Source organism: Leptosomus discolor, chromosome 3 (genome assembly GCF_034619465.1).
Source record: "Leptosomus discolor isolate bLepDis1 chromosome 3, bLepDis1.hap2, whole genome shotgun sequence".
Taxonomy (NCBI): domain Eukaryota; kingdom Metazoa; phylum Chordata; class Aves; order Leptosomiformes; family Leptosomidae; genus Leptosomus; species Leptosomus discolor.
Genome location: NC_141393.1, coordinates 51,464,906 through 51,482,057, shown reverse-complemented (window position 1 = coordinate 51,482,057; position 17,152 = coordinate 51,464,906). Strand labels below are relative to the sequence as shown.

Sequence of the window (17,152 nt, the reverse complement as noted above, 5' to 3'; positions counted from 1 at the left end):
AGTTTACATTTTGTATCTCACAATGAAAAGGAGGGATTTGGTTTGGAGCCTGGAAGCACAGAGCTTGAGTGACCAATAGAACAGACTACATAGAAAAATGGGCTCATGCCAAGGGGAGCGAGAGATTCAGGCAGAGTTATCAAGTATGTGAGAAGGAACCTACAAGAGAGTCTGGAAAAAAGTAAATAATTATTCTGATATAGCAAATATCTGCAAAACTCCTCATCAGTGCCTTCTATCCTCTCAACCACAGATCCACAAGGGAAACAACTTGCTCCTAATATTATGTAATTGTGCATGTGCAGATGGAAGAGGTCTGTACCACTAATCTAAAGGCTGCAGCCTTGCTGAAAGCTCTTCTGTCTGTCAATTCCCAGTACATGATAAAGGAAACAAGAATCGTATAATTACAACACCCATGTATGGCCCCCTCTGATAAACTCAGTTGAACTCAGCCAAAAACTGTTACAGCAGTAGAGTCTTAGAGACAATTATACTCCCAAAGTTTCACCCAGACAGCTAGCTAGGTGCCTTGACAAAGCGAGTCACGCTTCAGACTTCCACCCTAGACATCAGAGAACAGATACCACAGGAGGCTCTTACTAATGTCCCAGCAAGAGGAAAAGCATCAGTCAGAGCTTGAGCCTTCTAACATAAGGTCAACCGACCACTTAACTCTGCAGGAAGCCAGGCTTTGTTAGAGCTGATGCTCTGTGGGTTACAAACTTAGAATGTTGTATATAGTTATACACAAGCAGAGCTTTTGTGGAATCATGTTAGCACACGCTTTTTTTTTTCCTCCCCTTCAGATTTGCATCATGAAGGGGGTTAAATCACATTATGGAGGCACCCTAACTCTGCTTCTTCCTAACTTTGGAGGTCCTGACTTTGAAGTAAAAATCTTGATGTAGTTTTCTTTGTGCATATACATGAAAGCCCAGCCACTCAAAGCAGATACATCTGGGACAAAAGACAGCAGGAGACTACAACAACACATTGTGATAATTTAATAAGACGCAAAGAACAGGGTACTGCACCACACATATACCACAGAAGCAATTTCAGAGGGAAAGCAACGCAATTCAGCACCTGTGCTGGAATTTGGCCAAGAAGCTGCAAGCCAGCTTTTTGGTCATGAAGCTCAAGCGATTTTTTTCATACTGGGCAAAATAACAAGACTTATGACTTTAATGTCTCGCTCAGAATAGAGTATCTGTTACTACCCTGAGCTTGTAATCAGTGGGAGGATGTTGGTTAGGAACCAAATTAGATGGCAGAGTGCCTCCTTACCAAACCATTGACTGCATACCTGAAACACAGGGGGCTCTAGCAAGCTCTGACCACACACTGAGCCCACTTAGCTTGAATGACTTGGCAACATCATAGTCTGGGGTCGCATCGCTGCAGGCCATGCAGAAATTTAAAATGCAATTGCCAAATCTAACTCTGCCTTCACTTGTTGAAAGAACCAACTTCCTGTCTGGACATTCAAGAAGCTGACCGAAGGGTATTTTCCAGCTGCTATTTATACGCTTTTGTTTGAAAGTGCTCCCACTTACTTTATTGAACCTGGCAAAAGGGTAGTCCTTCCCTTCCTCTGCTGCTCTCCTCCAGTGGTAGAACATCGCTCCATCTTTTCTCGCTGGGTTGGTGAAAGGCATCCACTTCCAAGGCCGGACTTTCTTGGACCCCAGTTTTGCTTTGACTGTTCGATAACCCTGAGTTGTATCACTTGGCAGCAGTGGAGGTGCATCCCTGTGGTGGAGAAAAGCACTGGCTGACAAGAACCAAGCAGTAGTCCAGGACTAACTCAAAGAGATTTCAGACTCAGAGTGGGACCTGACACCACAATGTTTAGGGTGGGAAAACCTGAGTTTAAGTTCTATTCCAGGTTTTGCACTTCCCAGACTGCACTGCTCCCCGCATCAAGAGGACAGAATACACATCCCAGATGGGTTTGAACAGAACCACCTGGAAAGCAAACTATGCAAGAGACATCTGAGGCAAGGCCATAATCCGTAACAAGCTAAACGCAGGCTGCAGCGGAACTTTTTTTGCAGAAATAAAAGCAGGTGCTATTCCCAGATGTGAATAAAGAGATTTAGATACAGAAGGGCAAGAACACCGCCTTGTCTGCACTAGACTATCATGCCTGTACCTAATTCATCTCGTACGCAGAGCAAACCCCTCAAATTTAGAAAAGAGAAGACAGACACTGTCCAGGACTGTCTAAGAGAGAAGGGCACAAGCATGGGCCAAGCACAAAGGTGAATCAATCTGGGAAGTAAGGCTGCCCGTGGCTTCAAGAGGACGCTGCCCTGCCACCAAAAGTGAAGGCTACCCCACAACCTGCACAGACGACCACAAGCTCTTACTTTTTGTCAGAGTAAAGGAGCGCGTAAACTTCTCGGTGCATTCCTTCCGGCCTCTTAAACGTCAATGTCTCTGAAGACTTCTTGGATTTTTTCTGAAACAAAAGAATTGCATTTTAGATTCAGAAGTAACAATCCCTTAGGGAACATTAAACTACACAAACTGGCGCCCTGTAATGGTTTTCACTTTTGTTTGTTTTTAGACACCTTGAATTTCTCCAGGAAAGTGCCTGTTCCTGGTGAAAGACACTGACAGACAAAATGTGCCCACTTTCAGTGATAGCACTCACCAGTACTCAAGACATTTGTGGTTACTGATAACTACACTTAAATTCCAAGTTGAACATCTGGCTGTAGTTTTCAGGGGCTGGTGCACTAAGCCTTTTTTTTTTTTTACTAGGTAAACACTATCCTCACACGATGGTATTAATGCACTTAAGTGATTCTCTACCTTTTAGAGAATATAATAAGAAATATCTTCCCACCCTCTCTTGGGTTTTTGCACTTTGTTCTGCAGCAACCTCAGTTTCTAACAGTTGTGATCAAGCCCTTGCAGTAGCCCCATGTCAAAACTACTGGTATCACCTACAAACCCTTGCTCCCACCTCCACTCTCCCATCTATACAGCAAAGATGGTGGGGTTTGTTTTTTTTTTTTAAGGTAGTTTCTTCACACTAGGAATTCAGTGTAGATGACTCAGTCTAACCCCTAAAATCTGGTTAGAACTGATGGTTTCTAAGACACAGTCCACGTCATATCATATATGCAAGCTCATAAAGCAATCAGCTTCGGATTCAGGCAGACACAGTAACAGACACATTAACAAGGTACCCTTTACTAAAGTGGGCCAAGTTTACTGAGTAGTCCAGAGCATTTGCTCTAACCATACCACCTTGATAACTGCTAGCCATATCACCCCTTTTAAGTACTTGTTTACCACATTGCTACCAACTTTTAGATCAGAATATTTTGCAGTAGTAAAACTAACACTGTGTCATAAATTGTATTAAATCCATACAGTCACCTTTATCAAGCAAATTCAAGATCCCATTAAAAAAAAAAAAAAAAACCTACCAGCTTGGACTACAACTACTATAAAACTTCATGACAGACATTCATTATATTAGCACCTTTTCACTCCTATCAAACATCTTTCTCCTGGCATGTCCATCACTTTGCCCAGCAGCGATGCGAGGCCAACTAAGGCAGTTACCCACAGGTCACCACAGACCCTGTTTGAACATAGGCTTCTGGAATTCCTCCAAAGTTCACAGATTTATTAAAAGTTAATACCAGCAGGCCAGAGATCAGCTCAGCCAGCTCTTTTAGGAGTTGAGAACAAAATTACTTGGTCCTGCTGATGTAAAATTTCTAGGCATAAAAACATTTTATTTTAACACTCTCAGTCACTAACGGACTCAAAAGTACTTCATCGTTCTCTCATGATTTAAAGACACCAATCTGTTTCTTTTCTAGTTGAGAACAAATCTATTTCCTGAGCAAGTGCTGCACTGCTATTAGCAATTTTGCTCTCTCCACGCGATAATGGCTTATACCCTTGGTTTGATTTAGTTTCTGTACTTTGCAGAAATTCAGAATGTTTCACTCACAGTGGCAAGTGGCCTCCTGCCCTCCTCCCAAAACATCTTGCTGCGCCTCCCTTTCCATTACAGTAAATATAAGGAGAAACCAGTCTTATCCTCTGCTCCATGAGAGACAGAGAGCCACCAGTACTCCTTCAGGTCTCTGCTAGCTAAGAAACACATCTGAATAAAAGAAGTAAAGAACTCGCAACTCCAAACATTCAGAGGCACATCGCAGGCTGAATCCAGCCAACAAGCTGCTCACCAGATTCACTATCCACTACCACAGCTGATAACTGGTCATTTTAACATTTCAGCCTTTGAATTACTGAAACTCATCAGTTTTCCATTACACCGATTATACTATGTGTCCTATCCCCTGCAAGGCAGTCAGGAAACCACTGTCCTTCAGAGACAAACGTTTCAGAGATAAACAAAGGCAGTCAGGAAGTACTTTCAGTGATGGGGTGGTTGTGTATGTTTGATTTTGGTTTGGTTTTTTTTTCCAAACAAATACAGAGGCTGTACTTCAAATCAGACCACGTCTGTACTAGAGAGCTCCTGCAGATTTTGTCTCCCTCATCTCCTTCCGAAGCACCTCCACATCTCATAACTACTTGTGACCTTCCCAACAGCCTGCAAAGCATAGGACAGCCAAGACCTTGCCCAAATCTAAAATACAGAAGGCAACAACATACCGTAGCATATTACCACATAGAACACAGCACATGACAGCATACACCCTTAGCAGAGCTTACTAACTTGCCCACATTCCTACTGGCCACAGATCCCAGTTCTCCCAAACCCCAGCCAAACACCTTTCCTGCACAGGGACTGTTCCCATGGTTTAAAGACATTTACTGTTCGATCAAGTCAGATAGTGCTTTTTTTCTTCTAAAACAGGACTATGTTCTATTATTTCCATCTGCTTGTGGGCTAGATGGTAAACGTACTCCACACTTACTCCACAAAATGGGAATTTTAGAGACAGCTGAAAATGTCCTGAGGCCAGGCCCATGTCACCAGGAGAACACTTATATAGCTCCAACTTAAATAGCACCCTAAATGCCACAGCACCGTGAACTAAGAACACCAGGAACCCAGGAGTAGGGGCCTCCAAGCATTTCCAGATACTCCTAGGAAGACCAAAAATAAATGGAACATGCTTCATTTCCATCTTTTTTCCAATATTCACCCCAGACACCTCATGCACAGTAAGTCAGTGCCTAGAAAACAAGCAGTGGCCCCTTCCAGCACCACAGTTCACCTTATCAGAGTTGATGATATCCTTTTTGTTGATGGTGCCCGTGTTCTCTGATTCTACGCCGCCCAGCTCCAGGATGTCCCGCACATCCGCGCCCGTCGCCATCTCTCCACCTGCCCGCTGGCCTTCTCTGCCACCGTCCTGTCCTGCCCCTCCAGCTCTAGGCAGGGAGAGAAACCAGTGGGACGGGGTTAACGTGCGCATCCCGCGGGGGCTATCCCATACACACGCAAACACGCATATGTGTGTGTGTGTGTATGTATATACACACACACACACACGTGTATATCTACACACATACATCCATATATATGTATACATATATGTGTATACATATATATATACACACACACATACATACGCATCCCTCAGCCACCTCCCCACCCCCAGGCCCAACAACGGGGCCTTGTATCCGGCCGCTCCCGGGGGCCACGCACGCCAAGCCCGCGGCCCGAAGCCCCACGGCGAGGTCCCGCGAAGCCCGCGGGAGGACAGGAGGGACGAGGCGCCACCGCGGGGACACAGCGGAGCCGAGCCGAGCTGAACTGAACCGAGCCGAGCCGAGCCGGTCCCACGCTCACCCACCGGCGCCGGCTCCTCAGCCACCAGGACGGTGCGACTAATACAGTGACCCGGGCAGAACCACTTCCGCTTCCGCCGGGGGGGGCTCCCGGAAATGCCCGGAGCCGTTTGGGAAACGCACCACGGGGGGGCGGGGCGAGGGGTGGGGCGGCGGGTTCGCGCCCCGCTCCCAGCGAGTAGCGGCCGCCGCGGGCCCGCCTGTGGCCGACGCACCTCCTCCCCGCTTAGGGCGGAGAGCCCACCGCAGGGGGGACGGGCTCCCGCGCCAGGAGGTGGCAGCACAGCCGTGCTCCGCCCGAGCCGGACCGGTGTCTCCGAGCCCGGGCCGTGGCCGTGGGTCGCCCCGTGTGCGGGAGCAGGGGGCTTCAGGGCGCGCGGGCCCATCCAGGGTGCTCCCACGCTCGACCCCAAGTTGCCCGAGGTGACAAGGCGGGGGCGCCCATTCCCCCCGGACTTCGGTGACGGGTCACTAGGCTCTGCCTCCGCTGGGGACACCAGGGCCATGGGGCAGGCAGCCACTGCCCACACTGCACGATGGCAGAGGGCAGCCCAGCACAGTGCCCTGATCTCCTGGGGGTCTTGGGGCTGACCCCAGTTCCCTACAGAGCTTGTATGGAGTTTTCCCATCTCCTCGCTGGGTGCCAAGGCACTCACAGCTGTCGCACCCTCCAGTTCTCCCCGCTAGCCCGTGTCAGCCTCGCCGGCGGCGAGCCAGCCATGCCAGGTGGCCACCTGCCAGGTGGGCGCTGCACCACATGGCACGTTTGGGCTGCCCGTCCCAGCTTTGCTTTACAAAGTGTATGCTCCTTGCCTTCACGCTTGGCAAGAAAACCCTCCCAAAGCGCTCCACAGCTGCAGTGCTTACCTGAGGCTGCAGGCAGCCAGGAGTGAAAGTTGTATTAATAGGACTGTCCGGTTTCCTCTTCCATTTGGGAGGAAAGAGAGGAGGGAACAGGGAAGGGCGAGAACAGCAGTGTGGGGCCAGGAGGGACTTTGAGAAACCACCTTCCTGCTGCATTGTGGCAAGAGCAAAGCTGCCTGGCAGAGGTTTGTCCTTTCGACACGGGGCACAGAGATCTACAGGGATGTGCCAGCCACCTTGGATAGCCCAAAAGAGGGGGTGCCCCTGAGGGGATCTCTTCTGTGCTCCGAGATGAGCTGAAACCCTGCTGTGCTAGGGTGACTCCAGCACACAGCTTCTGAACGCCAGCCAGCCTGTGCTGGAGTTGCCACCTTCCCATCCCACTGGCAATCCCTTCCCACAGAGACTAGCAGGTCATCTGCACACCAGGGCCCAGCCAGTGCAGTGTGCCCCAATGGGAACTAGTGACACCCCTGGAGTGTCATCTGTTGACCCTAGGAATCATTTAACCCCTTTTCTGCCCACTCCCATGCTGCCAGGGATGACTTTTAGCATCTTGGCCCTTCCTCCCACAAGGTCAGAGCTGATCCTGAGGTTTCTCCTGTCCTGCTCTCAGCTCTTGTCACATCCACCCAAGTCTTCCCTGCACCATGTGGCCATTCCTAAGAATTTCTAGCACCTTTCCTTGCTTTTGTGCCACAGCTGGCCTGGAGGTGGGTTGCACACTCACCCAAGGTAGATCTGCAGAGGGAGACAGGCTGTCCCAGTGCCCCCTTCCTCTGCCTTTGCAGTCTCACTCCCACTCTGCCTGCCTGGCAAGCCTGGCACTGCTGTTCAGAGAGATCAGAGAAAGAGGACCTCTCTTTTTGCCCCTTACTGGTGGGTCGTTCACAATCTCTTCGTGTTGTTAAACAGTACTTACAGAAAACACAACCCAGTCCTGAAAAAAAATCCAGAGACAAGTGGCCATCCAGTGTCCTTGGGTTTTGATTCTATCCCCCACTTTTAGACCCGACCTGCTTAAGCCCAGCTTCCAGCCCTATTCCAGCACGGCTTAGCCCAAGCTCTGCCCCAGTGCAGTGTGATCAACTCGCTCCTCTTCAACAAACTAAGTGCACAGCATGTTTTGAGCTCTTCTCCCCAGGGTAGCAGCTTTTTAACCTCATGAAAGATGGAGATTGTGGGCAGCTGTGCTGCACTATTCACAGCCTGCCTCCCCCGCACCTCTGTGAGTGTGGGTGTCACTGTGGGGCTGTCCCACCAGGAGCTGTATGGACCCACAAGCGAAACACGGAAACACGTTATCTGGGTGCTTCTGCTAATGTGATCAGCAGTGGAGCAATTAGCACTGCCTTCAAAAGGACCCAGAGATGTTGTTTCTGGGCAGCCACTGCTGCATCCCAGAGCTTGCACAGCCTTCAAAGACCAAAGGGACACAGCTGGAGACCTTGATCAGCCCACACACACGTGGTCCATCCTTGAGAGTCCTGCACAGGGACATGTGCTCAGGTCTGTCACTCCCAAGAGCACAGAGGTTGTGCTTTGCCAGGACATAGGGAGAGCCCAGGGAATGCAGCGGGTCAGGGAAAGCCAGCAAGGCTGGGGAGCCCCGTGCTTCTGCGCCCCGGGGCTTTGGCGGGGGGACCGCAACAGCCAACATCACTCTCCTGTCACTGCAACCCCATCACACACCTCCTGCTGTCCTGCAGGCACAGGGTACTAAGCCTGGGCAGCCTCACTGACACCCAGCAGCAGGGGAAAGGATGTCCCTCGCATTTAGGCCTAGCAGGAAGGCAGTGCTGGCCCCTTCCAGGCCAGCTGCCCACCCACCCCAGGGTCCTGGGGGAAGGATGCACCTAATGCCCTTTGCCCGTGCCCCGGCTGCCAGGCATGGCCAAAGGTGACCCCAGGCCAGGTGTGTGTGTGCCTCCAGCCCAGGGCTCAAGGTATGCGTGTCTCCCAGCCTGGCACCAGCAGAGGAGGACAAGTGCAAACACTGTGGCCAGTGGGGCAGGAGGAGGTTATCTGGGGCCCAGCAGTGGAAAAACTCTCGGTGTATGACTAAGGCACGATAGCACCAGGTGTGAGTCCAGGCAGGGCAAGCAAGCCAGGGAGTTATCGCTTCCCAGTGGGTTCAGGTGCCTGAAGCCAAATGTTTCCTAAGGGTGCGGTGACAGCCACAGCCCCGCTATCACGGCGCCTGGCCCACCCCAAGTGGCAGGGATGTGGGGGCAGGCTGCTGGACCTTCCCCTCGTGACAAGGATGGGACATTTCCCACTGCCCCACCAGGAGGTGGGACACCTGGTCTGGGAGCATCCTTCAGCAGGGACACCTTGGCCCAGCTGGGGTGGGACGGGCAGCCCAAACATGCCATGTGGTACAGCTTCCACCTCGCGTTGTGGTGAGGAAAGGTCTGTGTCAGCTGTCCCTCCCACCCTGGAGCACCTAGACTGAGTCCCACCTCCAGCACCCCTGTCCCCTCACCCCGTGCTGTCCCTGTGGATCTCAGAAACACCAGGGTCAAGCCATGGGCAAGGAGCCCTCCCAGACCTGCAACACTGTTTCTCCCCATAGACCCGCAACCCTGGGCCAGCTCTGTGGGACCCGTTGGCTGCACCACAGGGGATCCCCACAAGCTGGGTCATCCCCAGAGGACGAAACCCACCTGAGCTGCTCTTTCGCCCCTCTTCCAGCTATGAAACCCCCAGGGCCCCAGTACTGCTGGCAGGTGACTGCATGGTGCCAGGCCATGCTGTGGCCACATGACTCACCCCTCTGCTGGGAGGTGTTTCTCCATGCCTTGCTCCTTCCTTTCCCCACTTGCCTCTCTGCTGTGCCGGTTCGACTGTACCCTAAAGCCACAGCCACAGTGCTGCACCTTAAGTTTTGCTGGGGGGAGCAAGGACCTGTGCATCACCACCATCACAGCTTCCAGGGGCCTTTTTGCGAAGAGAGGAAAGGAAGGTGAGGCTGGTGGTGGGACATACAGCCCAGAGCAGGGTCTGTGTGGCCCCGATGTGGGCACGGTGGCATGGGCACTGTGGCATTGCCCTGCCAGTCAGCTTTCCCTCTGCACCAGCCCTGCAGGAGCCCAGCATGTGATCCAGGACACCAGGACCTGCCCCAGGCTATGCCAGCCACAGGCCTGGGGGTTGTATGTAGGTAAAATCAGCTCTTCAGGCACCAGCCTGGCTTCTCCGGATCATCCCCCTCTCCTCTTTAGCACAGCCACTGCGCAGAACACACTGCTAGTGCCACGTCTCCTGCAAAGCAATGTCCCACCTGGTTGACTGGTACATCTTGGGTCCCTGCATGCCCCTGCCAGGCCAGGGCAAAGGGCCTTCCAGCTGACCACAGGTGCACGGACCACAGGCAGGGGTTGCACCCCAGCCCTGCCTTCCTCAGTGTTGCCAAGGGTGTTTTCTTGCTGCCCTCATCACTTTGCAAGGCAGGCTTTGCTGGGGACAGGACTAGGCTCCCTCCTCCAACAGAGAATGTGTCTTGGCCCAGACAATTGGAAGAGGGTGTTTTTTATTAACAACAAATTAACCATAATTGCCTTTTCCACTACAGCCGCTCCTTGCCCAGGTGAGGTTCCCAGCCATACCAGTCCATGCGACGGCCGTGCCCCATCATGTGCCCAAAGGAGTGCCTTGCCCCAGGCCCAGGGAAGCAAACCTGGAGCAGCTCTGCCCAGAGAAGGAGCCAAAGCGCCTTCTCCTCTCTTGCCTCCATGTAAGGCAGCGGCAGCAGAGCCAGACCTCGCTCCCGCCCTGGCTCAGTGATGATGAAAGGCAAGGAAGAACTGGTTTGTGGTCTAATCTCACAGCTGAACCTCAAAACAGCCGTGGACCGTCACCTCAGCTCCCAGGATGCTTAGGGAGGACAGGACAGCAGAGCCAGCCTTTCCAGTGGGACAGGATGGTTGGAGAAATTCATCGTTCCCCTGGAAATAAAAATAATAATCATAATAAAAACACAAAGCCAGAGATTACTTATACACACACAAACACGCAGGCACGCACTCTCTCCCCATCTGGCTTTGCCAGCCTGACTCATCGCTAATTCAAACAGCCCACACCTTTCCCTCTCCCTCTATGTGACATTTTGAACAAGTCTCCAGGGAAGAGGCAGCAGTTTTGCTCCGGCCACCCCGCCAGCATCGGACCCTTGCCCATGGGTACTGGGGATCCCAGGGGTGAGACAGCCCTGGTACCCCATCACAGGTCACGTGTCCCCGCACAGTCACCCCCACACAGGCACCTCTCAGAAAGTGGGGCAGAGAGTGGAGGCAGCTGTGGAAAGGACAAGCGATTTAGCCTGGTGGATCTATGACACCTGTGGATGAAGTCCCACAGTCCCTGCAGGCAGGACATGACACCCCAAGCTCCTGCCACCCTGCCTGAAGACACTCACGCTTTTATACCTGCTCAGGGAAGACCCCAAGGCTGGGTGCTGTCCCCAGCACACTAAGCCCAACTCCAAAACACCAGCTGCCCCTCCAGGGGCCATCAGCCCCGCTCTGCCATTCCCATCTCGACTCTCCGCAGCTGCAAGCGGGAAACAGGGAAGGAGCACGATCAGCCCTGCCCAGCCCACACTGACAGCACAGCTACATCCCATTTCCACTTGCAGGGCAGTAAGCCCCAGGGCATCCCCCGGCCCTGGCCCTCGGCTGGGGGTTGTGGCAGCAAGCACGGGAGGAAGAAGCCACCGCCACTCTGGGCCAGGACACTGCTCAGCCCATACGATGTGCTCGCTGCACTGCCAGCATGGTGTCAGGTCTGGACAAGTCCCGGCCTTTGGAGGGATGCATGCATCACGGGTAATCAGCCGTGGGAGGAAGGGAGGGATGGAACCAGACCTGCTTGCTGAGCTCAGGACCTGCCAGCACGCTTGTGCTGAGTCACCACGTATTAATGCAGGGAAACCTCAGCACCTAACCCCACCAAGCTGCTGAGCCACCCCTGGGAGGACAGCAGAGACAGCACACAGGACCAGGCAGCTGCCACCGACCTCCTGGTCATGACCACAAGGCCGGTGCCACAGAGCTCCCGCTGCAGGGGACAGCGGGACGGGACCACTCAGGAAGACAGGACTAGCAAGGCTCCCAGCATGGTTTCGGCTGCCATTCCTGTTGGGGATGACTCACTGCAGGACCAGTCACACCATCCCAGTGCCACAATTGCCCCATCTGCAGATTAGGGAAACTGAGGCACAGGGAAGTGGGGTGACTCAAGAGCTGTTGCACAGGAGATCTTGCTCGGTGCCGAGGCTTGGGCGTTCCCCATCGATCCTCCACAGCTAGCTTAAGCAGAAATGAACATCGATGTAAATATTTACTGACAAGCAAGCCCAGCCTCACCCTCTTCTCTTAGAAGAAAGCTTTAAAGTAAACTCTCCTGGCTCTTTCATGTTTACATCTTGTTTATTTATTATACAGCAGATCACAATATTTCAACAGTTTGCATATAAAGAAAAGTAACATTTCAGAGTGCAAGAGACCTAACGTGCCCAAGCAGAGAAATGTTAATTAACAATATACACAGACAGGGACAGTGCACTTCCCAAAGCCGAGACTCATCTGTGTTCCCAGCTGGAAGAAAAAAAATATATTAAAACCCAGAAACATTATATATTACTGCTTTGTTTAATTTACAACTCGCTTTGCAGAAGCTGCACATAAAAAGACTCATTTTCCTTTGAGGTTTTTTTTTCCCCCCTCTACAAAAGTTTCAAGTATAGCAGAGACCCGGGCATTCATAACTGGACTCACTGTCCTTTACACACTAAATTTAAAAAAGCAGCATGGGGAAGGCAGCTGCAGCAGTACCTGGTGTCATCCTGAGGGGAAGAACAAGACAAATGAAAGCAGACAAGAGCCAGGAGAGCCATTTTAGGCTCCCAAGCAGAAAACTGTGGGAACGGCCAGGATCAGACTGCCCAGCAGGGTCCCAAGCTGGAAACAGGAGCATCCCAGTTCCCTGTGCAAGGTGACGCTGCGCTGCCAGCCCCTGCAAACCTTTATAGCCACGAGCCACAGTCAGGTCCCACCCTTGTCCCATCCACTCTGGGCTTTTGGGTCAGGAGGTTTGTTCTGATGGCCACAACCGAGAAGACCAGCAACCCACTTCCCAGCACCACGATCCGCACACCCAGTGCGCACAGGTCTCCGGCCAAAACCTGACCAGAGTCAGCCACCACAGTCCCTGGAGACAGAGGGGTGCCAGGATTTGGGGGGAGAAGGTTAAGCTGATGCCAAATACAAGCCAGGAGCTCTGGAGAAGGTCCCTGCTGCCACCAGCCCTCCCCAGTCCCCGCGTGCCTGGCTGGGGGAGACCCTTCAGGCACAGGGAGCTGAGTGCTGATGCCTGGGCAGGGGCTGGAGACACTTCTTGCAACTTTGCTCCCTATCTACGCCCCAAAGCAGCCCTTCCCCACCACTCGGCTGGGCCCAGCTCTCACAGTGGGGGCAGGAGGAGAAAACTAGTTATCAACTACGAGCAGAGAGGGCTGGGTGGCCAGGCTGCTCCCCAGTGCCATCCCTTGCCTGATGCTATTTACACCGTGAGCTGGCTCCAGGGACAGAGTCCAGCTGCAGCCTGCTGCTCACATGTGCCGCTTCATGTGGAGGGCAAGGTGGTCGGAGCGGGAGAAAGCCCGCTCACAGAGGTGGCACTGGAAGGGCCGGTGCCCCGTGTGCTTGCGATAGTGGCGGGTCAGCTCATCGGAGCGGGCAAATTTCCAGCCACAGCCTTCCCAGGTGCAGTGGTAGGGCTTCTCACCTGCAGATGAGAGGGGATGTCAGTGGGCTTGGCGGTCCCCATCCTCCCTATGCCTTCATCCCGCTGCTTCCCTAACCAGCACCCCCTTTTCGGGAGGGATCCCTGCCCACCACCCTTAGGAGAGGGGAGCCACACTGTGTACTTGTTCCCTGTACACCTATGTCTGACCCACCTTTCCTTTTGTCCCCTATCTTCCTGCCCTTCCCCATGTGCTCTGCTGTCCCGTGTGACCTGCATCCTCTGGCACCCCTGCCCCATTGCAGCACCCCTCTACGTGCCCCTCCCCCACTCCAAACTGTGGGTGCTCCCCTGCCTGTCCCTGCTGTGGGGCCACACCACATACCCCATCCCGACTCTGCCGGGGGTCTCACCATACACCCCCAGTCTGTCTCCCCCTCCGTTCACCCCCAAGCCCAGCTGGGGGGGCTTCTCCATATGCTCCTACACCCGGCCCCTTCAGGCACTCCTGGGCCCCAAGGCCGGGGCAGTGTGGTCTCACTGTGTGCCTCGGTCCCGTGTGCCCCTGCCCGGCCCCACCACGGGGGTATCCCCACTTGCACCCTGCCCCACACGCAAGACCCCTCCGTGCAGCCCCGCGGGGTCTCTCTGGGTGACCCCACCCCACCACGGGGACGCTCCGAGTGCCCCCGGACTGACCGCGGGGTTCTTCTCCGTGCGCCCCCAGTGCCACCTCCCCCGGCGCCCCTCCACACCCGCGGGAACCCCGCCGGAGCGGGCTCGCGGGTCTCACCGTGCGCCCCGGTCCGCCCCAACCCGGGACCCTTTGCGTATCCCCCCCGGACGCGCCCTTACCGGTGTGGGTCCGCATGTGCGCCTTGAGGTGGGAGCTCTTGGTGTAGGTCTTGCCGCAGCCCGGGTATTCACAGTTGTGCGTGGCCGTCCGCTTCCGTGCCCACGAGCGGCGGCCGCGCTTGGGTTTGCAGTCCTCGGGGGGCGGCCCGGCCGGGAAGTACTCCAGCACCGGAGAGTTGGGCGGCGTGACCAGCAGCCCGGGTAGCCCCGCCGGGCCTGGCCCCGGCCCCTTCAGAGGATCTCTGAAAACACTGAAGTGTCCATGAAACTGCGGCGGCGGCGGCTGGGGGGCGAAGTGGGGCGCGTAGCGGTGTGGGGCCACGGTGTAGTGGGGCGGCAGGTCGGCCAGGAGGTGGGGGTCGGCGCCGGGCAGCGGCTCCTCGGCGGGGCCCAGGCGACCGTGGGCGAAGCCCGAGTAGGGCAGCGGCGGCCCCGACGCCGGTCCCAGCCCGGGACCCGGAGCCACGCGTGGCTTATGCTCTCCGACACCCGGCCCCAGGTACTCAGCGGCAGACAGCCCCAGCATGCAGGCGCGCTCCTCCGGCCGCTCCTTCTTGATGCGGGGCCCGAAGGGCTGCGCGGGGTCCAGGGGCTGCGAGCGGGCCAGGGCCGGGTGCAGAGGCAGGTGGTGATGGGGGTGGGGGGGGCCGCCGGGCACCCGCAGCTCCGTGTACTCCCTCCGTTGTAGGTCGCAGTGGCCGGGCAGGTCCGGCGTGAGTAGCTCGGCCACGTAGCTGTGGCCCTGGCCCTCGGGGCAAGGCGCCGGGAACTTGCCCGGCGTGGGGTAGGAGCCGTCACTGTCGTAGGTCGTGCCGCAGCTCTCGGGGGTCTCGGGCAGGGGGTAGTTGGGGCCGGGCGGCCCCTGCCCGCCGCTGCTGGTGTGTGCCAGGATGAAGTCCAAGTCCACGAACTTGCCCAAGTCGTCCTCCTCCCGCTTGACGGCGGCAGCGCCGTCCTGCTGCAGCATCCTCTGCGAGGAAGAGGGGCGTCAGGACCGCTGAGGCGACGGCTGCGGCGGCGCCCGCCGCTCGGGCACCGCGCTTCGCGCCTCCCGCTTGGGGCAGCAGCTCCCCCCAACCCGTCCGACGGGTCGGCACCGCTCCGGCTGCACCGCCCCCGGGACGCCCTCAAACGGCGGGAGGCGGGCCGCCCCCACCAGCCCGGTTGAGCCACAGCCCAACACGCTCATCCCTCGTACCCCCCTTCCCCCTCCCCCAGTGCCCGATGCTTACGTGAAGCATATCAGCGGGCCGCTCCTCCAGCGGCAGCAAGTTGGCGAAAGTGGAGATGGAGGGCAGGGCGCTCTCGTCCACAGCCGCCGCCATGGTGGGCTGGGGAACCGGGGCGGGCTGGCGGAGCGCGGTGCACGGAGCCCGGCACCGCTCCGTTCCCCGCGGCGGCGGTAGCGCTGCTCTGCACCGCCCCGCGCCCCTAAGCTGTTAACAGCATGGCTGCGCCCCTATTGGCCCAGCCGGTATTGATATTCACCGCCGCCGTTTCCCATTGGCTCTCCTACCGCCCGAGGCTCGCCCCCTCCCGTGTGGCCGCCCCGTCGGGCGGGGTTTGGCTGCCGCCCCTGCCCTGACGGCGCTCCGGCTGCCCGCGCGGCCGGGGCGGGGCAGCGTGGTGGGGGTCCCTGCGTCCTGCCCCACGCTGCCGGCCTGGGTTGCGTAGCCGGGTGCACCCGCGCCCTGCCCCACGGCGAGAGAAGGGGCAGGGGGTGTCGGTGTGGACCGCAAAGCCGAGAGTCCCTCCTGCCCGTCCCCACGACGTGAGTGGGGCAGCGGTGCCCTGACGCCTTGCCCTACGCTGCGAGCGGGCAGGGGGGCTGTAGATCGCAGAACCGGGGGTCCCCCGGCACCTTGCCCCGACTGGGGGGCCGTGTCGCGTTGGCAGCGTGCATGGACACGAGCGGGAGTGTGCCGGGGAGGTCTGGTGCAGGGTCACAGCTGAGAGCACGCCGGCCAGCAAGCCCGGCACAGCGCTCGCCGTGGGGGATGCCGAGCGTGTCAGCAAGCAAACGTGCCATCGCAACGGGTGCCTATGCCAGCCGGGGAGCTGGGCCGCGGTGGCTGAGCCCCGGTACCCCCACAGCTCTCTTTTCATGTAACGGCGCCCGTGAGGCCGCGTCCCCCCGCGCCGGTGCTGTCGGTGAGGCAATCAGCAGCCCAGAGTACACCAGCTCCCATCTGGCCGTGTGCAGGGTGTGTGTGCGAGCAGAGATAACTGCCCGGCAGACCCTGACAGGGGGCTGGCACCCTGCCTGTGTCGCCTCATCTCGCCCCACAGCCCCTGTGGGACATTTGTCTGCCCTGCCTGGGGACTAGCGCCACGTCCAAGCCTCTGACCACCCTGCTGTGGGGGCCACAGGCTGGCTGTCCAACCCTGCCCTCTCTGCAGAGCACCTGGGGACAGTGCTATCTGCCCAGAGGCTTCCCATGGCAGAGGACATGAGGAAACTGGGATCTCCCACCTCACAAGAGACATCCAGGTACCCCACTCCATGCTGGCAAGTCGGGACATGGCACAGAGACCCAGGGTGCTGGGCAGGCCTCCCCGGGGGCTCTCTGCCACCCTGTCCAGCTCACAGTGAGACCTTCTCTGCTTGGCCCCCATCCAGCCAGTACCAGGAACGTCCCTGCTACTGTTGTGCTTGTCAAGAAGCAATGGCCCTTATCTCCTGGAGCCTGTCTCCCTGCTTTCTGGGGCTTTCCATCCCCAGATACCTTTCTAAGAACTGGGGCTGCTGGTTGCACTATTCAGAAGCGAGGAGTCAATTTAAAAACAACAAATATAAACACCAAAGGTGAGGCGCGCGCGCACACACGCACATGCTGCTCCTGGATCCAAAGCTACTCTACCAGTTGCTTTCATCACCGCACTTTAATTA

General features: G+C 56.1%; 2 protein-coding genes across 5 annotated transcripts in view; both read right to left on the bottom strand.

Annotated features, from left to right (window-relative positions):
- The window catches only part of DMAP1 (DNA methyltransferase 1 associated protein 1), a 31,919-nt gene extending 26,432 nt beyond the window's left edge, over nucleotides 1–5,487 (bottom strand). For all 3 annotated transcript variants that reach the window (XM_086462914.1, XM_086462916.1, XM_086462915.1), the window contains exons 1-3: nucleotides 5,223–5,487; nucleotides 2,376–2,467; nucleotides 1,560–1,755 (exon numbers count right to left, since the gene is read on the bottom strand). In XM_086462914.1, the coding sequence (XP_086319040.1) occupies nucleotides 1,560–1,755; nucleotides 2,376–2,467; nucleotides 5,223–5,423 (489 nt within the window). In that variant the 5' untranslated portion in view covers nucleotides 5,424–5,487. The remainder of the gene's footprint in view (nucleotides 1–1,559; nucleotides 1,756–2,375; nucleotides 2,468–5,222) is intronic.
- A 4,691-nt stretch (nucleotides 5,488–10,178) lies between these two features.
- KLF17 (KLF transcription factor 17) lies at nucleotides 10,179–15,650 on the bottom strand. Of its 2 annotated transcripts, none has more exons than XM_086462136.1 (3): nucleotides 15,444–15,650; nucleotides 14,263–15,232; nucleotides 10,179–13,449 (listed from the first exon to the last, which is right to left on the bottom strand). In XM_086462136.1, exons 1-3 carry the CDS (start codon nucleotides 15,585–15,587, stop codon nucleotides 13,274–13,276), a joined length of 1,290 nt encoding a protein of 429 aa, XP_086318262.1. In that variant the 5' UTR covers nucleotides 15,588–15,650; the 3' UTR covers nucleotides 10,179–13,273. The 2 variants fall into 2 exon arrangements, with proteins under 2 accessions (XP_086318262.1, XP_086318264.1); XM_086462138.1 differs by having other exon boundaries at nucleotides 15,495–15,650.
- Between the last annotated feature and the right edge of the window lie 1,502 nt (nucleotides 15,651–17,152).